This window comes from Eulemur rufifrons, chromosome 7 (assembly GCF_041146395.1).
Source record: "Eulemur rufifrons isolate Redbay chromosome 7, OSU_ERuf_1, whole genome shotgun sequence".
In the NCBI taxonomy this organism is placed as follows: domain Eukaryota; kingdom Metazoa; phylum Chordata; class Mammalia; order Primates; family Lemuridae; genus Eulemur; species Eulemur rufifrons.
The window spans coordinates 93536039-93561087 of NC_090989.1; the positions used below are offsets into that span (position 1 = coordinate 93536039).

The following is a 25049-nucleotide window of genomic DNA, read 5'->3' on the forward strand; positions in this document are numbered from 1 at the left end:
TTGCCATTCAGTTCAAGGAATCTTTTGATTTTCATCTTAATTTCATCATTGATCCAATAATAGCTCGGCAACAGGTCATTTAATTTCCATGACTTTGTGTAAAATTGAGTGTTTCTCTTGATTTCTAGTTTTATTCCACTGTGATATGAGAAGACACATGATATGATTTTAATTTTTTTGTATTTTTTGAGCCACGATTTGTGGCCTAAAATATGATCAATCTTGGAGAATGTTCCATGTGCTGATGAGAAGATTATATATTCAGTATTTTTTGGGTAAAATGTTCTGTAAATGTCTGTTAGGCTCATTTGTTCTGGAGTTCCATTTATGTCCAATGTTTCTTTATTTATTTTCTGCTTGGATGATCTTTCCAGTTTTGTCACTAGGATGCTGTTCCTGGCAACTGTTAGTGAATGTTTGAGCATTAGCCTTATCTTTTTATCATGCTGTTTCCTTCCTTCCTGATCTAGAGTGCTTTCATCATTTAAGTTCTATCTTTCTTTTATGGTCCAGTTCAAATATAAGCCCTCAACTCAGCTTTCTGTGATTTCTACTCTGGACTTTCATGGCAGTTGATAAGTACTTCATTGGTACTTACCATATTTTGCCTTGCATTTTAGTCATTTTATGCTGAAGGCTCTATACTCTGAAGCACCATGAACAGGGTACTTATTCATAGAAAACAAAAAATGCTTGTAGAATAAATGGAAGAGTTCCAGAATAGAATCGTTAATCTAGTAGCAGGATGAAGAATGTACCAGATATGGGTAGACTAGAGGGAGTGAAATTAGTTAGGAGGCTGTTATAATTATTCAACCATGAGGTAGCAAGCACTGGTAGGATAATTAGGACACTTTTAAAGTGGTGAGAATAGGGAAGTGAAGAGAGAATGAGGGTAAAGATACCTAGCCTGTGGTTGCAAATGCTCATTTGAGATGTGGATGATGTATATGGAAGGAGAGGCTTCACATATGCTGGTAGCCAGAGTTCAAATCATCAAGTGGAAACAAGGTAATATTGATGCCCCTACAATTTAATTTTTACACTCCTCCCTTCCTTACCAGGCACCAAGCATTTCATTCTTTGCTCATCCTGGCCTGTCCTCAAATTTATCAGTAGTGCTTTGAGACACTGCTTTCTCTAATACTATTCTTTCTTTCTGTTCAAAATGTATCTGTCTTATGTCCCATTTATCTGAAGTGGCATTTTCTGAATGTATTCCACATATAGTAGTTCTTCAAGATGCTGTGGACTCTAAGAGAATGGATTCTGTGGTCAATGTAGTCTGGGAAATCCCACAATGAATGTTAACATGCTAAATGAGAAGCTTTGATGAAAGAAATTTTATTGATTTTATTTAAACTATCAAGCATTATGTGTTCATAGCTCCACCCCCTTTTAATTGTTATTGCTGCAAAACTCTTAGTGGTTTCATTGTACCTATGTGGGGAAACTTTGCTTTAGGGTCTTGATGATAGATAACTAATCTGATAAATGGCTATGTGCTTGGTATTAATGGTTGGGAAAGAATAATTAACATTATGATATTATATATTCATAATCTACCAAAAAATTCAATTAGAGAATCAAAAAGGAAATTTAGTGTGGGAAGCTCAGTATTGTGGATGATAAATGGGGATAAAAATTTGAGCAGCATAATCTTTTAGACCTCTTGAAGCATACCACCCAAGTGGATAATGGCTACTCAATATCTATATCAATTTTAGATCCACAGCTAAATTCTACATCCATTTTACCAGGGCTATTACTGTGTTTCGACCCCAGAACTTCAATCAATTTTTCATCCAGTCTGAAGAATGGAAAGGAGGAGTACAGCACCATGATGATATCTTGTGTGCTGCATTTTTACCTCCACAAACTCTTGCTACAGGTGAATTGAACCATCGCTTTATAATTATTGGTGACAGTTTAGTTTGTTTTGGTTCGCTCACTTTTAGAAAGGCCTTTTCTCAACTGCAAAATGAATAGATTTCTTTTTTTAATTTATGATAACTGTTGTACATATTTATGGGATACAACATGATGTTTTAGTACATGTATAAATTGTGTAACTATCAAATCAAAGTAATTAGCATATTCATCACCATAAGCATGTATAATTTCCTAGTGAGGAAAACACTCAAAAATCTCTCTTCTAGCTATTTTGAAATATACAATACATTATTGTTAACTCTAGTTATCCTACTACACAATGCAATAGAACACTAGAACTTACTCCTCCTATTTAACTGTAGCTTTGTACTTGCTCATCAATCTCTCAACATTATCCCTTATATCATTCCCTCCCCACCCCCCACCCAAGTCCTCTGGTAACCACTATCTTAATTTCTACTTCTCTGAGAATAACTTTTTAGATTCCCAAAATGAGTGAGATCATGAGGTATTTGTCTTTCTGTTTCTAGCTTATTTCACTTAACATAGTGCCCTCCAGGTTTATCCATGTTGCTGCAAATGACAGGATTTCATTCTTTTTTATGGCTAGGTAGAATTCCATTGTGTATACATACCATATTTTCTTTATCCATTTATCCATTGATGGACATTTAGTTGATTCTAAATGTCTTGGCTGTTGTGAATTATGCTATAATGAACATAGGAGGGTATATATCTCTTCAGCACACTGATTTCATTTCCTTTGGCTATATACCCAGTAGTAGGATTGCTGGATCATATAGTAGTGCTATTTTTAATTCCTCGATACTATTTCCCATAAAAGCTATGCTAATTTACATCCCCAGCAGCCATTTGTAAGTACTCACTTTTCTCCACATCCTCACCAACATTTGTTATCTTTTGATTTTTTGATAGTAGCCATTCTGACTGGAGTAAAGTTATATCTCATTGTAGTTTGCATTTGCATTTCCCTGATGATTAGTGATGTTGAGCATTTTTTCATGTACTTTTTAACCACTTTGTATGTCTTTTTTTGAGCAATGTCTATTCAGATCCTTTGCCCATTTAAAAATCAAGTTATTTGGCCTTTTCGTTGCTGAGTTTCTTATATATTTTGCATATTAGCCCCTTATCAGAGGTATAGTTTGAAATTTTCCCATTTTGTAGGCTGTCTCTTTGTTCTCTTAAATTTTTCCATTGAAAATGAATAGATTTCTTAAAAAAGCAGTTCTTGCTCCTTTTCATCCTTATGTATAAGGGAATACATTAGTGGTTATGACCATCCTATGCCTGGCTTTATGGTTTCATATCCTGGTTCTACCACCTGCTGCAGCATAATATTGAACAAGTTATTTAAACACTAAATCATAGTTTTCTCTGTTTAATAATATTATAATACATCTATATTTTTATTTATAGTACAGATTACCCATGCAAAGGTTTAACATAGTGCTCAGCACATAATAAGCTCATCAATAAATATTATCTTTTATTTTTATTGTCCATTTTCTGGGAGTAGCATTAGGGCTATTTGGTATGAATCACACCTTGGTGTCACTTAGATGTTTCATAATAGGAAATTAATCCTTTGGTATAATTTAGACTCAATAATCTTGGTTAGAGACTGTCCTCACAAAGTGTCTACAAATCCAGGCTCTTAAAATGATCCATAGGCATGCTTTGATATGACATACTAAAGAGGATAAAAAATTGTTGTATTATTTCTGGCCAAAGAAAGCAATTTATAGAGACAGATTACACCATGAAATTTTCAAGTCCGTATTTTTACAGCCTATTTTTTTTTTTAATGGAACAAAAATGTCAAGATTAAGAAGAATGAAAATTTATAGGAAAAGAGCCAGGACATCTATGAAGTGTTACAATATGAGGCTTACTGATCTATTTACATTTGTAGCTCCACTGTTTTCAGGACTTACCTGATTACTCTCTGGTAGGGCCAGCTCTGTAGCTGAATTTGCTTTACAAACACTGAAATTTCACCCCTGCAGGGAGGATCACATTGAAATGTGATGGAGAGGGTGAACTATAAAGTTGTGTGGTTGTTACTGTGAAAGTGTCATAAAATACTATTGTATTGTGAATAGATAATGTTTTCATTTATTTCGATCTCATCAGTCCTATGTGAAAATGTTTGGTCAAGCATTTTATAAATAAAGCATTTCAAAATCATAGAGAAGAAGATGGATACTCTCATGGACAGGTGAACTCCATCTCCCTTTGCCAATTTGCGAGTTACACAGGTTGCTCTTTCCAGGACAATACAGAGTTTAGTATGTATTTCTCTTTCCTTTCCCCAAATCACAAGAAAGTCACCACTTGTATCAATACATCCAAACTCATCTCTTCTCTTCTGATCTTCACTTGCCATTGAAACTAGCAGGGAGCTCTCCCCGCTGAGCCACTGAGAGCAGTGATCTAGGTATTGCTGTCTTGCTCCCCTGCAGGACAAATTCGGTCAGATTTAGCCTCACTCTTTGGGCTTTTCTTTGTTCTCTGTGAAGAGCAGTACCAAAGGACTTTCTGTAGGAAAAATTTTAGGATTGGAGAAAGCAATATTCAATAAAGAATAGAAGAGGGAAGAAAAGAAGAGAAGATATGTGCATGCACATGTATACACTCCCCCCCGAAGGAATGTGGGGAGCAGAAACCCAGAAGTACTTGATTTGCTTGCCCTTACTCAATAATAAAAATGAATAATAATAATTTAACATTTTTTCAGTGCTGAAAATATACTTGACACTATGCTAGGTACTTTTCGTTCTTCACAACAACATTATTAAATAAATACAATTATTAACCCTGTATAATAGATGAGAAAATTGTGGCATCAAGTAGAGTTAAATAACATGCCCAAGGTTACACACCTAGTAAGTGGCAGAACCAGGACTCAAACTCAAGTTGTTTAAGTGAAAAACCCTTATTCTGAATACTTACAACTATAAAATAAAAGGAGATGATAGTAATTTCTATATACCTACTGCACAGGTCATGCTGTGAGGACTGTAAGCCCTAAAGTTAATAAAAATACTAGTTATTATTCATGTTTCTAAAAATATAGAGTGGCTACTAAGTGCCAGATTCTGTATAAGATACGCTGATAATGACTTCTCATTGCTATTGCATGTATTTTCTATCTTAACCTTCTGGTGATTTATATTATTTATCCTGGCTTGTGTAGGGAGTTATGATGGAGAAATTGTGCTGTGGAACAACAGCACAGAGAATGCTCACCATGTCCTTCACCCTGATTACCAGAGGCTGCTAAAATCAAAGTCAGGTAAATGCAAGTCTGAAACTAAAATAATGTGGCTTAGTCAAACCACAATAGGCCTGGCTGTTTATGCATATACTTGATGCAGCTTGCTCCTAAATTATAAACTATTGGCTATAAGCACAAAGGATTAGGGATATCATTGTCTTGTCAAAGTGACTAAAGAGAGCCTTGAGATTTACTTGGCTTAGCAAATTCTCCATGGTATGCTGTTTCCTCTCTTTATGCTACATCAGTGTTTCTGAATTACTAACAGCAGGGAGCAGGACTCTCATTTGTATCTAGTTTAGTTTTTTTCCAATAAACCTTGCCAAATTGCCTTTGAGTGAACCTTGGGTACCCCTTAGTAAGAAAGTGGGAATTTGTGTTCACTTTATAGACTGTTCAGACTCAATCTAGAGCTTGTATTAAATATTATGCCACCTGTAAATCTTGAATTATGTCTTGCTTTGGAAACCTGTGAGGAGCATTAGATGGGAGTATATTGTATTTTATGGGAGTTTAGTAGAGCACATGAATATTTTATACTTAAACAAAATGTCTTGACAATTGCCTTTCACATTTTATTTTAGTTTCCTTAGATACTAAAGGTTTTTCCTTAGACTAATTTATTTGGGTAATGAATATGTCATTCCTCATGGCCCAGTGAGGTTCTGTTGTCTCAATTGAATAAGCTCACGGAGGCTGAATTGAACTTTAGGAAAAGACTGGCCATCAGATGCAGTTTTTTGTGTGAAAAGCTGAGGAAGTACTTTATTAAGAGTAACAAAATCAACTAAAGAGATTTAGAAGTTACTTGGCTGCAACCATAAAGCTCTGATCTGCTTTATATACAAAGAATTAACCATTAGAATTCATGTGAACCTTCCAGGGAGAAGGTAGAATTTTGCCTCTTCCTCTATACTGGACTTCAGAAGACACAGAGAAATAAATGAGAGAAAAGCAAATAACATAAAATTCCTAAAAGACATGAAGAGCATTTATATAGATTTATTGCTTTAAAATTTTTAAGATACTTGTATACAGATTTTTTATAACTATGTACAGATTAGTCTTGGTTCTAAGATGAATTTCCCCAGTTTTCATTAGTGTTCCCTAGTGGCTGATAGCATTGGATAATTGAAGTACTGTTAGGCATGTCCTCTCCAGGGTAACTCAGTAACAAATAGTATCACTAAAAAATGATCATTTAAATATATAAAAATTGTCATTAGATCTCTTGTTTATTACCATATTTGCAAGACCAATATTAATGATCTATAAGCTGAAAATGCCACGATACTAGAATCACATTTGCCTTGCATATCAAGATCTCTAAGATGTTAGCAGTGGCTGCAATATGAAGTCCCTATTAATTCATATCAAGAGAAAATATAGTAAGTGTGTATGGAAAATGCAAAACAAAAATGAAATCAAACAATTCTTCAAGTTGAAGTTGAGGTGGTGAATAGCAGAAGAAGGCTTGGTGGATGTTGACTGGAAGTGCATTGTGAAACTTGATGGAGTCATTGGTAACAGTGATGGAGGTGGGCCTGTTGTTTTCCATAGGCACCAGTTTGAAAAGTAGATGTTTTTAGGACACTTGGCTTTGTTTCCATCACAGATACAGAACCTCAAAAACTTCTCAGTGCTGGGAGAAGCCACTCCACCCACCCCACGGCAGACCAGTCTACCATGGAAGTCTGCACCTTTCAGATTGACACTGAGGGCAATAATGCTGTTATGAGGCTTTTCTTCCTTAAAGCAAGAAAAAACATTGCAGCGACAGGTAAAATATACATTTATGTTTTGCATATACTTGAAAAGGGAGCAATATGGAAAGTTCAATCTATTTCTACCTAGGTCTTGTAGAATTTGCACGTAGCTAACAAGTCAATAGTGGGTCATGGGAGGCCATGGCCCATGGCAAAAGAGTTGGGGTTGAGAAGGATGGGTCCAGGAGCAGGGGCCAGATTAGATCTCACTACTAATTTATCTAGTGCTGTACGTGTCAAGATCAGGGTGAGAAAAATTCTGACAAACTATTTGATATGGCAAAAACTGAATTGTTGTTCCAGCCATAGTATAAAGAAGTTTTAGTATGGTAGGGACAGACCAAGCAAGATATATGCCCCCTATTTATGAGTCAAACTTTAGGTCCACAGATAGCAGAAGAGTGGAATCTGAGACTGACTGTACAGACATCTAATATCAAAATGGGCTGAAAGAAAAGAATGAGGAGTTTGGAGATTGGGAGCAGTAGCAAAATTTGAAACAACTGCTAACCCCAGGACAAGAGCTGCCTGTTCTGTCTTATTTTTTATATTTTTTTAGTAGTGCTCTGAGTAGCTTTACCAGCTGTGCATACTTTCTAGAATAAGTCAGAGTCATGGTCATCTCGTTTATTGAGATGTATGTTAACATTGGTGCTACCATATAATTTACTATACTTATTTGATGTTATATGAATGAAATAATCATTTGCTTAATTTTTCCTCTGTTGTCAATGGCAATATTAGCACAGTGTTGATGCAACTACCACCTTCCTAAATAAAAATCTGCTTTTGACAAAATGCATATTTTTGGAATTTTCATCTACAATAAAAATTGTATTTTAGAAGTGTTTTTTTCTTATCATTAGGAATCTGGACATATATGTCATAACTTGAAAAATAAATAAATATCTGAACCATGTTTTCTATGTTCATGTCTCCTTAATTTGCAAATAGAAAATCTGCATTATTTTCATATAAAAATTTTCATCATTAAGAATCAATAAAGGTGTACCCCCATAGTTTTAAAAACATTGTGGGATATTTTGAATAGACTTTGCAACAGTTAGATTCTAAAACTTTCTATTTTCTAGAACTTACTTATCCTCACAATATGAATTATTATGCTGAAATTACTCTCATATTTTCAATACTAATTTTTCCTAATGTTATCTGTATTCCCAAATTGTTTTCACTGAAGCAGCTACATGTCATTATTTCTACCTTAAACAGATATGATTGTTAATTGGCAGTACATTTGTGAGGCAAATTGGAACTCATTTGCAGATTTATCGAATAATAGGAACCTTGCCACAGAAGAATAATTTAGGTAAAGTGCTTCTACAATGCATATAAAAATGGAAAGTGAAAAGGTTAGTGCTAAGCCTGTTAACCAAAACAGGGTTCCATAAGGGCTTACATGAATTCTTGATGAAAAAAATTTTTAAAAGGCTGTGAATAGAATTCTAAGCATGCTGATAAGCAGAGAAATCAATAGCTATGCTGCTATCATTGCATATATGCATCAAAATCTGTGCATGAGAACTTTTACTTTATCATATGTGACCAATGACGTATTAGGGAAGATGAATTTTATGTAATGAGGGCATTATCATAGTGTTAAAATTAATATTTCATATGTTTATTTGAAGAAACATTAATTCTAACTAAAAAACCCTAGAAAAATCATAATAATGAATGAAGGAAGGGAACTAAATATAATGGAACATTTAAATATCCTATCTCATTTAAGTCTCAACACAAACCAATGAGGTTTTCATGGGGTTATATCCATTTTATATTTGAGAGAATCAAAGAGATGCTGGGAATGGGTCTCAGGGCTACTCACTTCTCCAACATCATATGCCTTCCACAGGGCAAGCTGCTGAAAGAGTTGTCTCTGGTACTTGTTGTTACAGCTTTCTAATTAGGTTTTCCCCACATGTTAGGAGGAGCTAACCTGGTATCATGTGGAGGATCTGGTTATGTCAGATTCTGGGATACATTTAAGAAGCAACTTCTGGCTGAATTTTTGGCTCATAGTGGGGTTGGATCTATTATTATGTCTATTGATAAAATGAATCGATACCTCACCACAGGAGACATTAATGGATGGTTGAAAATCTGGAATATAGAGGTAAATCAAAAAATTTTCACGTTGCTTTTATTACTTTTGATTGCCTTTCATTGCCGATAACCATGAATCAGATCTCATCTGTTTCCTAAATAAAGGAAGAAATGTCCAGTCTGAGTATTTTGTTTTTTTTTTGAGACAGAGTCTCGCTCTGTTGCCCGGGCTAGTGTGCCGTGGCGTCAAGCTCACAGCAACCTCAAATTCCTGGGTTTAAGCAATCCTTCTGCCTCAACCTCCCGAGTAGCTGGGACTATAAGCATCTGCCAACATGCCTGGCTAATTTTTTTCTATATATATTTTTAGCTGTCCAGATCATTTCTTTCTATTTTTAGTAGAGACGGGGTCTTGCTCTTGCTCAGGCTGGTCTCAAACTCCTGAACTCCTGCGATCCTTCCACCTTGGCCTCTCAGAGTGCTAGGATTACAGGCCTGAGCCACCACGCCCAGCCCAGTCTATTTTAAAGAAAACATTTGTATGTATTGAGCAGAGACTTTTAAATAATTGACAAGAAAATCAGATTTATCTCAATAATGGAAAACTTTTGTTAATGCAATGTCAAGTCAATCATGCAATTTAGAAATACAACATTGTCAGTAAGATACAGTAAAATACTGCAGCATCATCTGAACATAAATAATTAGGATATACGTTATTTGAAATGATAATGTAAAAAAATAATTTAAATAATAAAGCACTAGTCTTTAAATAGGCCGGGTGTGGTGGCTCACACCTATAATCCTAGCACTCTGGGAGGCTGAGGCAGGTGGATCGTTTGAGCTCAGGAGCTCAAGACCAGCCTGAGCAAGAGCGAGACCCCTGTCTCTACTAAAAAAATAGAAAGAAATTAACTGGACAATTAAAAATATATATATATAAAATTAGCTGGGCATGGTGGCACATGCCTGTAGTCCTAGCTACTCAGGAGGCTGAAGCAGGAGGATTGCTTGAGCCCAGGAGTTTGAAGTTGCTGTGAGCTAGGCTGATGCCACGGCACTCTAGCCCGGGCAACAGAGTGAGACTCTGTCTCAAAAAATAAATAAATAAATAAAAATAAATAAATAAATACTAAAGCACTAGTCTTTCATTTAACATTACTATCCTGAGTTAGTTCAGGATTTATGGATAAGTGATTATATGTTCAATTTTCTAATAATATAAAATTGTATAATATGTGGCTACCTGTACATGGTAAAGTTCTGCTCTATCAAATAACTGACTTTACTGTTTAATTTTTTCCATCCTCCCTCGCTCCTCCTTTCTTTCCACTTCCCAGGTAGTCTTATTAGTTAGAAACCTTTTTTAAAAAATGTTAATACCATTTTTCTAGCCTCTGTTATTAACTTTTCTTTTGTATTTGGATCAAAGATTATTGTTCCCAAATGTACCTTTTTTTCATTTCTCAATCAGGCTGTTTAAGTGTTATATCACTGTAATCATTTGATTTTGGGATATCTTCATTCAGGAGTACTGTCTTAATTCCAGTAAGAACAAAATCACACAGGCCCCAACTCTGATAAGATCATTCCAACCTCATGAGGACCGCATCAGTTCCTTGGAGATGTGTGAGCTGAGCGGCCGTTTACTGATCATCTCCTCCTCCGCAGACTGCAGCATTTGTGTGACTGATGTCTGCAGTGCTTCTATTTGGATCTTTGGTCAGGTAGAAATATTGCTTCTTTATTATTCTAGTATTTACTTGACATTTAATGAACTTGTGCTGATTTCCATTTAAATTTCATCAGCTGTTTAATGCTCATTAGTCATGAAAAAACCGACTTACATTTCTAATGCTGTAGCTCCAGGCGTCTGTCGTCCTATTTACCATTAACCAGGACCATTCCATCAAGCCGAGGACACCAGGGACATGGAAAGATGGGGGCTCTGAGCAGCTCAAAATATTCCAGTATTTCTGAGAAAAATTTCTCCTCTCAAATAAAATAATTTCTTCAATTTCAAAATTTATTCAAAATTTAATGTGGCTAAAATTAACATTTTATAAACAGTGACTATGGCTGTTAATTAACAAGGTAAAAATCAGATGTAGAAAATTTTAGAGAAAAACCAAATCTACTTATTCATCATCTGGTTTACTCCTGCCAAATAATGATAGCTAACATTTGCTGAGTTTTCCCCATGTATCTGGGGTCCCTGTTTGAAGATCTTTACATGAATTATCCCATTTAATCTTTACAATTGCCCACCCCATGAGGGAGGAACTTTCATTATTCCTATTTTAAAGATAAGGAAACAGAGGCACAGAGTTTGAATACATTGCCTGAGCTCACAGAATTGAAAAAGTGGTGGTTTGGCTTTTAATTCAAGCTAGCTCACTCCAGAGCTCATGCATTTCACCCCTTCCTCCCATGAAACCAAGTTCTGACTTACCCCTCTCTATGAAATGACATGGAAATGGTGGGCATGGAAGAAAGAAAATATTATGTCACATTTTCTGTTTTTTTTTTTTTTTTTTACTTTCATTTTCATTTTATGGGAACTCTGCTCTTGCTTTCTTTGTGCTTTGGGGAACAAAATACATGTCATTAGTTTTAAAAAGGACTGTTTAAACATAGTGGTGTGAGTTTAAGCAGAAGCCTGTATTCCTGTTTGGCCAGCTGACTTGATTCTATTCAGGAGCCTCAGATGCCAATCTCATGCTGGGAGAGTATGACAATTCTCTCAGTGTTGAAAGACAAGGTTTATTGTCGCTGTGTTTGCGAAGTCAGATTGATGATGTCAACCTGTGCTGAAAGAATTTTATGCAATCCTTAAGACATAGAGGGTGTTGTCAGAAAATTGTCTGGAGAGGTGGACCCATCTTGGTTGGGCAATGTGAGAGTATCAGCCTTTTTTACTCTATAAATAAGGCAAGTGCTAGACTTTTCCCAGTTAGGAAAAACAGAGGCTAAGTGGGAACTCAATTGGGTGTGTGGGTAGATGTGCAATGGGTGAGACAGGGTGGGGCACAGCTGTCAGTCTGGACAGGAAAGAAGTCAGAAGCCAGCTTCTGGCCATTGGAGAAGCCTATGCATTGCTGACATTGCTCTATGGCCACACGGGTTGTGGTTAGATGAGGCAGAAGTTTGAATGGCAGGTAAACATTTTATTGTTTATTCATTTCATTTCTTTTTTAAAAAAAATTTAATTATTAGGGGTACATAATGGTTGTATATATTTATAGGGTACATACGATGTTTTGATACAGGCATACAGTATGTATCAATCAAATCAAGGTAGTTGGGGTATCCATCACCTCAAGCAATTATCATTTCTTTGTATTAGGAACATACTAATTCCACTCAGTTATTTTAAAGTATATTCATAACTTATTAACTATGGTCACTTTTATGTGCTATCAAATATTGTTCATTCTATTAATAACTATCTAATTATATTTTTGCACCCATTAGCCATTCCCCATGATATGCCCACATCTCTGCTACCCTTCCCAGCCTCTAGTAACCATTATTCTAGTTTCTGTGTCCATGAGATCAACTGTTCCACTGTTTAGCTCCCACACATGAGTGAGAACATGCAAGATTTGTCTTTTGGTGCTTGATATATTTGATTTAACATCATGTTCTCCAGTTCCATACATATTGTTGCAAATGGCAGGATTTCATTATTTTTGTAGTTATGCAATATTCCATTGGGTATATGTACCACAATTTCTTTTTCCTTTCTTCTGTTGATGGATACTTAGGTTGATTCCAAATCCTAGTTATTGTGAATAGTGCTGCAATAAACCTGGAGGGAAGTTATCTTTTTGAAATTCTGATTTCCTTTCTTTTGGATATATATCTAGCAGTAGGATTGCTGGGTCATATGGTAGCTATATTTTTAGTTTTTTGAGGAATCTCCATATCATTCTTCATAGTGGTTGCACTAATTTACATTCCCACCAACATTATATGAGGGTTCCCTTTCTCTACATTCTCACAATCATTCCTTGTTGCCTGTCATTTTGATAAAAGCTATTTTAATTGGGGTAATATGATATCTCTTTATAGTTTTTATTTGCATTTTTCTGATGATGAGTGTTTTTTCATATATCCGTTGGCCATTTGTATGTCTTCTTTTGAGAAATATCTATTCAGATCTTTTGTCCATTTTTAAATCAGATCATGCGATATTTTCCTGTTGAGTAATTGGACCTGCTTATTCATGCCTTATCAGATAGGTAGTTTGAAAATATTTTCTTCTATTCTGTGGGTTGTCTCTGTAATAGAGGGAATGGCCTGAAAAAGGGTAAAATGTTTTATGAACTGTCTCTTTAAAACACACCTAACTCTGGGAATTAAAACCTGCATCCCTGCCCTAGGTCAGTGGTCAGAAGGTCAGGGGAGTGTTCTTTGTTTTTTTTTTTTTATAGCACAGGAGATGACTTAATGGAATTGTCCAGGCAGAGGTCACTCCAGGTCTTTGCTGGAGATGGGGTTGATCACAACCATCAACTGGAGTTATACAGCAATAGCCCCAAGCTGAAAATTCCTTTTAAAAGGTCTGTATTTCTGCTTATAGAGAGGAAAATGGTACTTTAAGATGAGAGTCTCCCATCCTCCTCATTTGCTGGCAAATTAATAAACTTCTCTTTCCTTTTCCTTAACCCACTTGTCCTCATTCTTCTTAAGCAGACTTGGGGACAAATGCTGAACTTTTGGTAACATCTCTTCATTTTGTTGACTGTATCCTTTGCTGTGTAGAAGCTTTTTAGCTTCATGAAATCCCATTTGTCCAATTTTGCTTTGGTTGCCTGTCCTTTGGGGTTATTACTCAAAAAATCCTTGTCCACACTAGTGTCCTTAAGCATTTCCCAAGTGTTTTCTTTTAGTAGTTTCATGGTTTCAGGTCTTACATGTAAGTCTCTAATCCATTTTGGTTTTATTTTTGTGTATGGCAAGAGATAAGGTTCTAATTTGATTCTTCTGCATATGGATATCCAATTTGCCCAGCACCCTTTATTGAAGAGACTATTCTTTCCCCATTGTATGTTCTTGACAACTTTGTCAAAGATAAATTCATTATAGATGTGTGGATTTATTTCTGGATTCTCTATTTTGTTCCATTGGTCTATGTGTCTGTTTTTATGCCAGTACCATGCTGTTTTGGTTACTACAGCTCTGTAGTATAATTTGAAGCCAGGTAATGTGATTCTTCCAGGTTTGTTCTTTTGGCTGAGGATGACTTTGGGTATTCCAGGTCTTTTGTAGTTTCATATGAATTTTAGGATAATTTTTTCCATTTCTGTGAAGAATATCATTGGTATTTTGATGGGGATTGTATCAAATCTGTAGATTGCTTTGGGTAATGTGGACATTTTAACAATATTGATTCTTTCAATCCATGAGCATGGAACATCTTTCCATTTTTTTGTGTGTCCTCTTCAATTTCTTTCATCAATGTTTTATAGTTTTCATTATCAAGATCTTTAATTTCTATAAAAAGAAAATCAAAGTCTCAAGGCCACCCCTCCTTATGCAAAGGAGAAGATAAAAGCCTCAAGCAACTGTGAAGAAGTGGCCCCATAGGTCATTTATTAACGAAATTCCTTGCTAATCTCCAATAAACAAAGATATGCAAATTATACCTATGCCTGGCACCTAAAACTAAAGCCTATCTGATTTCACACTAATAATGAATTATAAGTTTATCTTTACAGATAACAGAACTATAGACAAGATATAATCAGACATTCTTCCACCTACCCAGCTACATCTACATAACAGATGCTTCATTTACTCCCCTTTCCCCCTTTTAACATTCCCCTTATTTTATGTAAAATGTAGATTTCCTGGGCCTCACAAGAATGTAACCAGTTTGACTCATTAACCCCAGCCCCTGCCTTTTTCCTTCTTTCTGTATGCTTTTAAAACTCTGCAAGGTCCAACTTCCGCTTCAGAAAAACAGCAACAGCTTGTTTGCAGTTAGTGTTTTTCTCTGATGTAGCCTCAAAAATTTTGGCTTCATAAACCTCAATTGAATGTGACTCATTTCTGCCACTTTTGAACTAAAATAAAATCATAAGCACCCCAGCTGACTAAATGGACCTCCTTTTGGCCAAAGGGACCCCAGAAATACCCTAAAGTTGAGTTGCTGGCCATGAGAAGAGGGGTTAGACACGCCTTGTCATGTCCCCTTCCCTTGGAGATATCCTTTGTAACTCATTAATAGGCCTAAGGCTATAAAAGACAAAGTCTAAACCACATCTGTAGGTCATCAATTTACTTAACAGATCACTTGAGTCTGGGCATAAATCTGGTATATGTCTGGTGGCTTGTCTCTGATTAACAGACATCCTTATCTTAACTTAAAACATTTCAAGCCTTTAGACAAAGCTTCATTTCTTTTTTTTTCCCCTAATCTTTACGTTTTTTTATTTTTTCTTACATTATTAATTACACAGTCTTAAAGACTATGACATAATACAGTAATTTTAAAAGGAAAGGCCAGGCACAGTGGCTCATGCCTATAATCCTAGCACTCTGGAAGGCTGCGGTGGGAGGATCGTTTGAGCTCAGGAGTTTGAGACCAGCCTGAGCAAGAGCAAGACTGCGTCTCTACTGGGAAAAAAAAAAAAAAGAAAGAAAGAAAAGAAAAGAAAGGAAGGAAGGAAAGAAATTAGGTGGACAACTAAAAATATATAGAAAAAATTATCCGGGCATGGTGGCACATGCCTATAGTCCCAGCTACTCGGGAGGCTGAGGCAGCAGGATTACTTGAGCCCAGGAATTTGAAGTTGCTGTGAGCTAGGCTGATGCCACAGAACTCTAGCCCGTGCAACAGAGTGAGACTCTGTCTCAAAAAAAAAAAAAAAAAAGAAAGAAAGAAAAAACAAAGAAAAAGAGGAAATCATTCATTCTTTTTCCACAAAGTAGAGGAGTTCCAGGATATTTTTTAGGTATTTTTTATTTTTATTTATTTATATTTTTATTTCAGAATATTATGGGAGTACAAATGCTTTGGTTACATAAATTGCCTTTGCACCACCGGAGTCATAGATACAAGCATGCCCATCCCCCAGACAGCATGCCCCACACCCATTAGGTCTGAGTTTACCTGCTCCTTCCCCTCATCTCATCTGCCCAACACCTGATAAATGTTACGAATCAAAGAATCTTTATACCCACCATTGGGTGGGTATAAATATAATGCAGATCATGGAGATGTCCTGCCTTTTCTTTGTGGGCCAAACCAATGTACACTTCCCCTGTTTGATTTATGACTTTATGTGTAACTCCTGAAATGTATATAACCCAACCACGCTAAGACCACTTGCTCAAGACTTCTTGGGCATGGCTCTCTCACACTTATTCAGGTCAGAATAAACCTCTTTAAGTTATTTTACAGACTTCAGGTTCTTTTTTGTTGATACACTTATTATTTAAGTTAACACTTCTTTGGCTAAGTTTATTCCTAGGTATTTTATTTTACAGTTATCTATTTTAAATGGGATTACTTTCTTGGTTTCTTTTTCATATTATTTACAGCTGGCATGTAGGAATGCTACTGATTGTTTTTTGTTTTCCTTTTTTTTTTCTGTTTGAGATAGAGTCTCACTCTGTCACCTGGGCTAGAGTGCTGTGGCATCATCATAGCTCACTGCAACCTCAAACTCCTGGGCTCAAGTGATTCGTCTGCCTCAGTCGCCTGAGCAGCTGGAATTACAGGTGCACACCATGACGCCTTTAGTAGAGATAAGGTCTCACTCTTTCTAAGGCTGGTCTTGAACTCCTGACCTCAAGCAGTTCTCCTGCCTCAGCCTCCCAGAGTGCTAGGATTACAGGCATGAGCCGCCACTGCACCTGGCCGCTACTGATTGTTTTTGTATTTTGAGTTTGTATCCTGCAACTTTACAGAATTTGTTTATCAGTTCTAACAGTTTCTGGGTGAAGTCTTTAGGTTTCTCTAGATATAAGACCATATCATCTGCCAGCAAGGATAATTTGACTTCTTTCTTTTCAGTTTGGATGCCCTTTATTTCTTTTGCTTGTCTGATTGTTCTAGCTAGAACTTCCAGTACTATATTGAATAACAGTGGTGAAAGTGAGCATCCTTGTCTTGTTCCTGATCTTAAAGGAAAGGCTTTCAGTTTTTCCCCATTCAACATAATACTAACTGTGGGTATGTCATATATCAGTGGTCCTCAGCCTTTTTGGCACTAGACACAGTTTCATGGAAGACAACTTTTCTGCTGACTGGGGGGTGGGGTGGAAGCAGAGCTCAGGCAGTAATGCGAGCGATGGGGAGCAGTTGTAAATATAGATGAAGCTTCACTTGCTCCTCTGCTACTTACCTCCTGCTGTGCAGCCCAGTTTCTAATGGGCCATGGACCAGTACCAGTCCACAGTGGTATATGGCTTTTATCATGTTGATGTAAGTTCCTTCTATACCCAGTTTTTTGAGAGTTTTTATCATGAAGACATATTGAATTTTAATGAATGACTTTTCAGCATCAATTGAAATGATCATATATTTTTTGTTCTTTGTTCTGTTGAGATGATGTATCACATTGATTGATTTGCATATGTTGGCCCATTCTTATATCCCTGGGATGAATCCCACTTGATCATGATGGATAATCTTCTTAATGTGTTGTTGAATTTGGTTTGCTATTAATAGTATTTTGTTGAAGATTTTTGCATCATTGTTCATCAGAGAGAGACATTGGCCTGTACATTACTTAGTTTGTTGTCTTTTGGTCTGATTTTGACATCAGGGTTATTCAGGTTTTGTAGAATGAGTTTCAGAGTATTCCCCTCTTCTGGGTGTTTTGGAATACTTTAAGTAGGATTGGTATTAGTTCTTTGAATGTTTGGTAGAATTTGGCAGTGAAGCCACAGGGTCCTGGGCTTTTCTTTGATGGGAGACATTTTATTACTGCTTCTATCTCACTTTTTATTGATTTACTCAGGTGTTGGATTTCTCCCAGTTCAATAATGGTAGGTTGTATGTGTGTAGGAATTTATCCATTTCTTCTAGGTTTCCCAATTTATTGGCATATAGTTGCTCATAGTAGTCTCTAATGATCCTTTCAATTTTTGCGGTATCAGTTGTAACGTCTCTGTTTTCCTCTCTGATTTTATTTATTTGAGTATTTTCTCTTTTTTTCTTAGTTTGGCTAAAGTTGTGTCAATTTTGTTTATCTGTCCAAAAAACTACCTTTTCATTGATCTTTTATATTTTTTTGTTTCAATTTCACTGATTTCTGTTCTGACCTTTATTATTTCTTTTCTTCTACTAATTTTGGATTTGATTTGCTCCTATTTTTCTAGTTCTTTAAGATGAATTGTTAACTTGTTCATTTGAAGTTTTTCTACTTTTTTGATGTAGGTACTTATTGCTATAAACTTTCCTCTTAGTTTTTGTCTTGAAATCTATTTTATCTGATAGGGGTATAGCTACTCTTCCTCTATTTTGGTTTCCATTTGGAATATCTTTTTCCATTGCTTTGTTTTCAGCCTATGTGTATCTTTATAGCTGAAATGTGTTTCTCATAGGCAACATATAGTTGGGTGTTTTTAAAAACTGTTTAGCCACTTTATGACTTTTGATCAGAGAGTTTAGTCCATTTACATCCAATGTTGTTATTGATAGGTAAAGACTTATTACTTCCATGTCGTTATTTGATTTCTGTTTGTTTTATGGTCCTCTCTTTCTTTCTTTCTTCCTTCCTTCCTTCCTGTCTTTGTTTGTGTAAAAGTGATTTTCTCCGGTAGTGTGTTTTAATTTCTTGCTTTTTATTTTTTGTGTATCTGTTGCAGGTTTTTGATTTGAGGTTATTATGAGGCTTGCAAAACACATTTTATAACCAATTATTTCAAACAGATGAAAACTATTTTCCAACAAACAAAGAAATAAGCAAAGAGAAATCTAAATGAAATTGTACACTTTAAGTCCCCGCCCCCTTTTTGACTTTTTTTGTTTCCATTTATATATTTTTCTACTACTTATCTCTCAAAAAATTGTAGTTATTATTTTTGATAGGATTAGCTTTTAGTCTTCCTACTCAACATATAAGTGGTTTATGCACCACAATTATAGCAATAGAGTATTCTGTATTAGTGTGCTTACTGTTACCAGTGAGTTGGAATACTTCAGATGATTTCTTATTTTTCATTATCATCATTTTCTTTCAGATTGCAGAATTACTTTTAGCATTTCTTGTATGAAAGGTCTCATGTTAATGAAATATCTTGGCTTTTGTTTATCTCAGAAAGTCTTTATTTCTCCTTCATGTTTGAAGGATATTTTTGCAGGATATAATAGTCTAGGGTTAAGGTTTTTTTCCTTCAGCATTTTGAATATGCCATGCCACTCTCTCCTGGCCTGTAAAGTTTCCACTGAGAAGTCTGCTGCCAGATGTATTAGAGCTCCTTTATATGTTATTATTATTTTTTTTTTAACAAACCTCCCTCTTTTTCCTTTCCTTTTCTTTTTTTTTATACAATATTTTGTCTTTACTTATTTTTTTTTATTTCAGCTTATTATGGGGGTACAAAAGTTCAGGTTACATACGTTGCCCATGTACCGCCTGTCCCCCCCGAGTCAGATATGTTATTTTTTTTCTTGCTTCCCTTAGGATCTTTTCTTTACCCATCACCTTTGGGAGCTTGATTATAAATGCCTTGAGGTAGTCTTGTTTAGGTTAAATGTGCTTGGTGTTCAATGACCTTCTTCTACCTGAATATTAAAATCTTCCTCTTGGCTTGGAAAGTTCTCTGCTATTATTTCTTTGAATAAACTTTTTATCCCAATTTCTCTCTCTCCACCTCCTGTTTAAGGCCAATCACTCTTAGATTTGCCCTTTGCAGACTATTTTCTAGATTTTGTAGATATCCTTCATTGTTTTTTATACTTTTTTACAGTTTTGTTCCTTTGACCATGTATTTTTAAACACCCTGTCTTCAAGCTCCCTGCCTCTTTCTTCTGCTTGATCAATTCTGCTATTGAGAGACCATGGTGAATCATTCAGTTTCTCAATTGAATTTTCAGCTGCAGAATTTCTGCTTGATTTTTTAAATGATTTCTCCTTGTTACATTTCTCTGATAGTCTTTTGAATTCCTTCTCTGTGTTGTCCTGAAGTTCATTGAGATTCTTCAGAACAGCTATTTTGAACCTTTTGTCTGAAAAGTCACATATCTTCATCACTCTGGGATTGGTCACAGGCACGTTATTTAATTTGTTTGGTGGTCATGTTTTCCTGGATATCCTTGATGCTTGTGGATTTTTATCAATGTCCAGGCATGGAAGAGTCAGGAATTTATTCTAATTTTTGCAGTATAGGCATGTTTGTACCTGTTCTTCTTGAGAAGGCTCTCCAGATATTCAAAGGGAATTTAGCATTATGGTCTAAGTCTTTGGTCACTGCAGCTATATCAGCAGTGAGAGTGCTCCAAGCCCAGTAATGCTGTGACCCTTGAAGACTCATGGTGGTAGTACCTTAGTGGACTTAACTAGGGAGAATTACCTGGATTTCCAGGTAGAGTCTCTCACTCTCTTCCCTCACTCTCTGTGCTGGGCTGCTGGAGATGGGAGAGGAGTGACATGGGTACTCCCTCATGGCCACCACAGCTGGAACTGCACCAGGTCACACCTGAAGCCAGCTAGTTTCATCCAAAGCCTATAGTGACTGCCACCTGTCTACCTTTGAGGTTTATTCAAACATTAGTCAGCAGGTAGTGAGTCTTGCCAGGACTGGGTCCTTCCCCTCAGGGAAGTGGGTTTCTTTCCAGCCAAGGGTGGGTCTACAAATGCCATCCAGGAATTAAGGCCTGGAATCAGGGCCCTCAGGAGTCTACTTGGTACTTTACTTTACTATGACTGAGCTGGACCCCAAGTAGCAAAACAATGTCCTTGGAACTTTTTCCTTTCCTTTCCCCAAGTGGAAAGAGACTCTCCTTGAGTTTCACTGCCTGGAGTTGGTTGAGGGGTGACAGAGGCACTGGCTTTGCTGCAGCTGCTAGTGTTTCACTGGGTCATATCTACCCTAAGCCCACTGGCTCCAAGCCAGCACATCCACAGGAATTGCCCAAGGACTGTAGTCTTTTAGTGTTGATTGCCTTATAAATATTTTCTAGGTCCCAGGCTGCTTTTTGTCAGCTGGGGGTGGACATAGCCAGAACTCAAGTTTCTACCTCTGGGGCAGAGGATTTCCCTCTGGCTAGTGTGGCCTAAATGCTCCCTCCATGGTGCCAGCAGACTTCTGCCCTGTGCTGTGTTCCCCAGTGCCAGGGAAGCCCTGAGTTTCAAAGCAAAGTCCCACAGTAACTTCACTCTCCCTCCCCCAGGCACACAGACTCTCTCCACTCCACTTGCTGGCACAGCACTGCTGGGGAATGGAGGAGGGGTGATGTAGGCAATGCAAGACTGTACTCTTCTGTAACTCTTTCCTTGGTATAATGTTAAAACCAGGTACTGTGGTCACTCCCTAATTTTTGGTTCTTTTGACAGTGCTTCCTTGTGTGGATATAGTTGTTGAATTTAGTGTTCATTGGGAAGGACAATCACTGCAGTTTTTTATTCAGCCATCTTGCTCCACCCCCTCTCCTAAATTTCATTTTAATTAAGAAATGTGTCTTAGCAAAACTATTCATTTTTATGCCGTTGACAGTCTCTATGAATTTTTTTTGGTAGAGTCTTTTGGTTTTTTTTTTTGAAGGACTTCAGTCTCTGAAAGCCTGCATGAAAATAATTTTATTTTCTTCCTCTTGTTCAAGACAGAAGAGCCACTAGAGCTGGGTCAGTTTTAGAAATTAAAGGCTCGAAAATCTGGGGACATTGGGTTTTGTAATCCATTCTGTTTGAATTCTTCTTCTTCTTCCCTTTTATAAAGGATTCACTTTTAGCAAGCTGTCTTAAATGTGAGTCTAGGAGTCCCAAGATATGCAGGAAAGAGAAGGGGGAAGAAGGAAGGGATGGGAAAAGAGGGGAAGGGGAGGGGAAGGCATAAGAGGGAAAGGAAAGGCTGAAGAGGGAAGGGAGAGAGTAAATTAACAGGCCCTGGAAAACAGCAATAGTGCCTGTCCTTAGGAAGAGACACCCTTTTATAGAAAGAACAGAAGGTTATGGAAGGCAGATGGAAATACATAGATGAGAAGGAGAAAGGGCCCAATTAGTAAATACAACTAAGATCAAAACATTTTTACCAAACAAATTTTATTTGTACAAGGTAGTGACTTTTGCCCTACCTTTGAATGTTGCATTTCTCTAGCTGAATTAATACCAGTCTAGCAGTTATAAAAAGAAGAGGAGAAGCAGTAATGCATTTTAATTTCCTACATTAAGATAATTTTTCAATTATGTGCAATCTAAAGGAAGTATTTAAAATTTAGTGCAATATGTCTGTATATTTTATGAAAGAAATTAAAAAAATTTTTTTTATTTCAGCATATTACAGGGTTACAAACATTTAGGTTACATATATTGCCTTTGCCCCATCCGAGTCAGAGCTTAAGCGTGTCTATACTCCAGACGGTGCGCACTGCACCCATTAGGTGTGTATATACCCAACCCTGCCCTTTTGGGTGACACTCAATGTATGTTATTACTATATGCGCACTTAAGTGTTGATCAGTTAATACCAGTTTGATGGTGAGTACATGTGATTCTTGTTTTTCCATTCTTGTGATACTTCACTTAGTAGAATGGGTTCCAGCTCTATCCAGGATAATATAAGAGGTGCTAGATCACAATTGTTTTTTGTGGCTGAGTAGAACTCCATGGTATACATATACTACATTTTAGTAACCCACTCATGTATTAACCCACTCATGTATTGATGGGCACTTGGGTTGTTTCTACATCTTTGCAATTGTGAATTGTGCTGCTATCAACATTCGAGCGCAGATGTCTTTTTTATAGAATGTCTTTTGTTCTTTTGGGTAGATGCCCAGTAATGGGATTGCTGGATCAAACGGTAGTTCTACTTGTATCTCTTTGAGGTATCTCCATATTACTTTCCACAGAGGTTGTACTAGTTTATAGTACCACCAGCAATTTATGAGTGTTTTTATCTTTCCGCATCCACGCCAACATTTATTGTTTTGGGACTTTTTGATAAAGGCCATTCTCACTGGAGATAAGTGATACATCATTGTGGTTTTTGTTTGCATTTTTCTGATGATTAGAGATGTTGAGCATTTTTCGATATGTTTGTTGGCCATTAGTCTGTCTTCTTTTGAAAAGTTTCTGTTCATGTCCTTTGCCCATTTTTTGACAACTGTGAATCACTTTTATAAAATAGCCATTGATCTTAGGCAGGTTTTCAAGTTAGATTTTAAATGGAAGTGGTGTGGTGTGTCTATTTCTAGAGTTGGAAAAGTGGAAGTGAAGATGATTTATTCATGAATACATATTTATCCCAGGAAACTATCAGGTGATTGTAGGATAAGAAAAAATTAGATGATACCAGAAATTTCTTCCATACCTCTCTTTAAGCACTAACTGCTGTTGTACTGGGCAGAGTTTGGTGTACTGGCAACTCTCCCCATCTGATTGGTTTGATGTCCAGTGACTTGAATTATGCCTAATAATCTAGTGTTTAAAATTTGACTTAGTTGCCCACATATAAACATTAAGAGATTTCATACAAAGATCCAGGTTTCTTACTTCTCTAAAAAAACAACGTATGTCATTCCCAGTATGGCCCTCCCTTTAGGTAAAATGGGTACTCTCTAATGAATTCACTCTAGTCCCCACTTTCCTCTATTGCCTATGAATACTGAGGCTGAATTAAATTTGCTATCTATTATCCATTTATTATTTTATATGAAGTTCTATTCATTCACTGACATTATTTGGCTGGCCCTGAAGGCATTTTGCATTACAAACACTTAGGACAAGACTGATTGGTTTACAGGCCAGTCAGATATCCTAGGTATGCCTAATGTTCCCCTCATATCACACAAGTTGTGTTCTCTGGTACATTCCTGTGTATCATTAATATAAGGTGAGGAAGAAGTCAGTTCTGTAGTTAAAATATAAAATATATTGTCATGGGGGAGCTGTTAGATGGATGCATGTTAAAAATTGTAGGTAAACTCTGTGAAAACTATCATATAACACCTTTTTTGGGGGGGGAAATGTAATAATTGAATTTGCCTTTGAAGATTTTTTTTAATGCAAAGAAAATAATTATAGAAAAAATTAATTGTGGCAATTCTTTAACAGAAGCTTTCTTTTATTTTTATTAAATATACACCTTGCTATTCAGGGTTTTGAAGTGGGAATGGCAAAAAGCTTTCATAGTTCATTATTATATGTTCAGGGAATCATTGTTTTATTCCTATGACTCACCTAATTTTCTGCCTTTATTAAAATTACATAAATCTGTTTCATCTCCCCTCTTATTCTGTAAGCTCCTTGTGGAGAGGAATCATGTCTGTTCATCTTTCTGTGTATGTCCCCAGGACTTCAGTTAGTAATTTAGCACATGGTAGACACACATAAATGTTTGAAGAAGATAAATTTCATAAAAATTAAATAGATTTTCTTTGTTTTTTCAGGCAAAGCATTGGCATATTGAAAAATGCCTTTCTCTTCCTAAAAGAGATACTAATTTAATGGAAAGTAAGATTCAAGAAGAAATTCCTTTATTTTCTAAGGAAGAATTATGTTTGGACCCAACAGAAAATTTTCTACTTAAGAAAAACAAAGATGACTCAATATATACGTAAGTAATTTTAAGCATTACACAGATGTCAACTGGAGTTTAGATAAGACATAGATAAGATTATAGTCTGTGGAATGTTCAATGACTACCTCAAATTTCTCCAAAATTTTTTGGATTGGTAAGTATGTGTGGGTGGGTGTCTTATATTGTCAGGACCATATTTTATTCTTATTTTTTAACTCCATTGAATTCTTGGTTTCTATTCAGTGCCCATCTAGCCTTTTATTTCTACTCCATCATAAACCTAATTATGGAAATTAGCCCTTCACTTCAAACAATGTATGTATGTG

General features: G+C 36.3%; 1 protein-coding gene across 2 annotated transcripts in view; it reads left to right on the plus strand.

Moving 5' to 3' along the window:
- Positions 1-25049, plus strand: part of WDR49 (WD repeat domain 49) — a 146331-nt gene that overhangs the window by 92982 nt on the left and 28300 nt on the right. For both annotated transcript variants that reach the window (XM_069472974.1, XM_069472975.1), the window contains exons 11-16: positions 1761-1891; positions 5114-5212; positions 6810-6974; positions 8907-9094; positions 10554-10751; positions 24593-24759. In XM_069472974.1, the coding sequence (XP_069329075.1) occupies positions 1761-1891; positions 5114-5212; positions 6810-6974; positions 8907-9094; positions 10554-10751; positions 24593-24759 (948 nt within the window). The remainder of the gene's footprint in view (positions 1-1760; positions 1892-5113; positions 5213-6809; positions 6975-8906; positions 9095-10553; positions 10752-24592; positions 24760-25049) is intronic.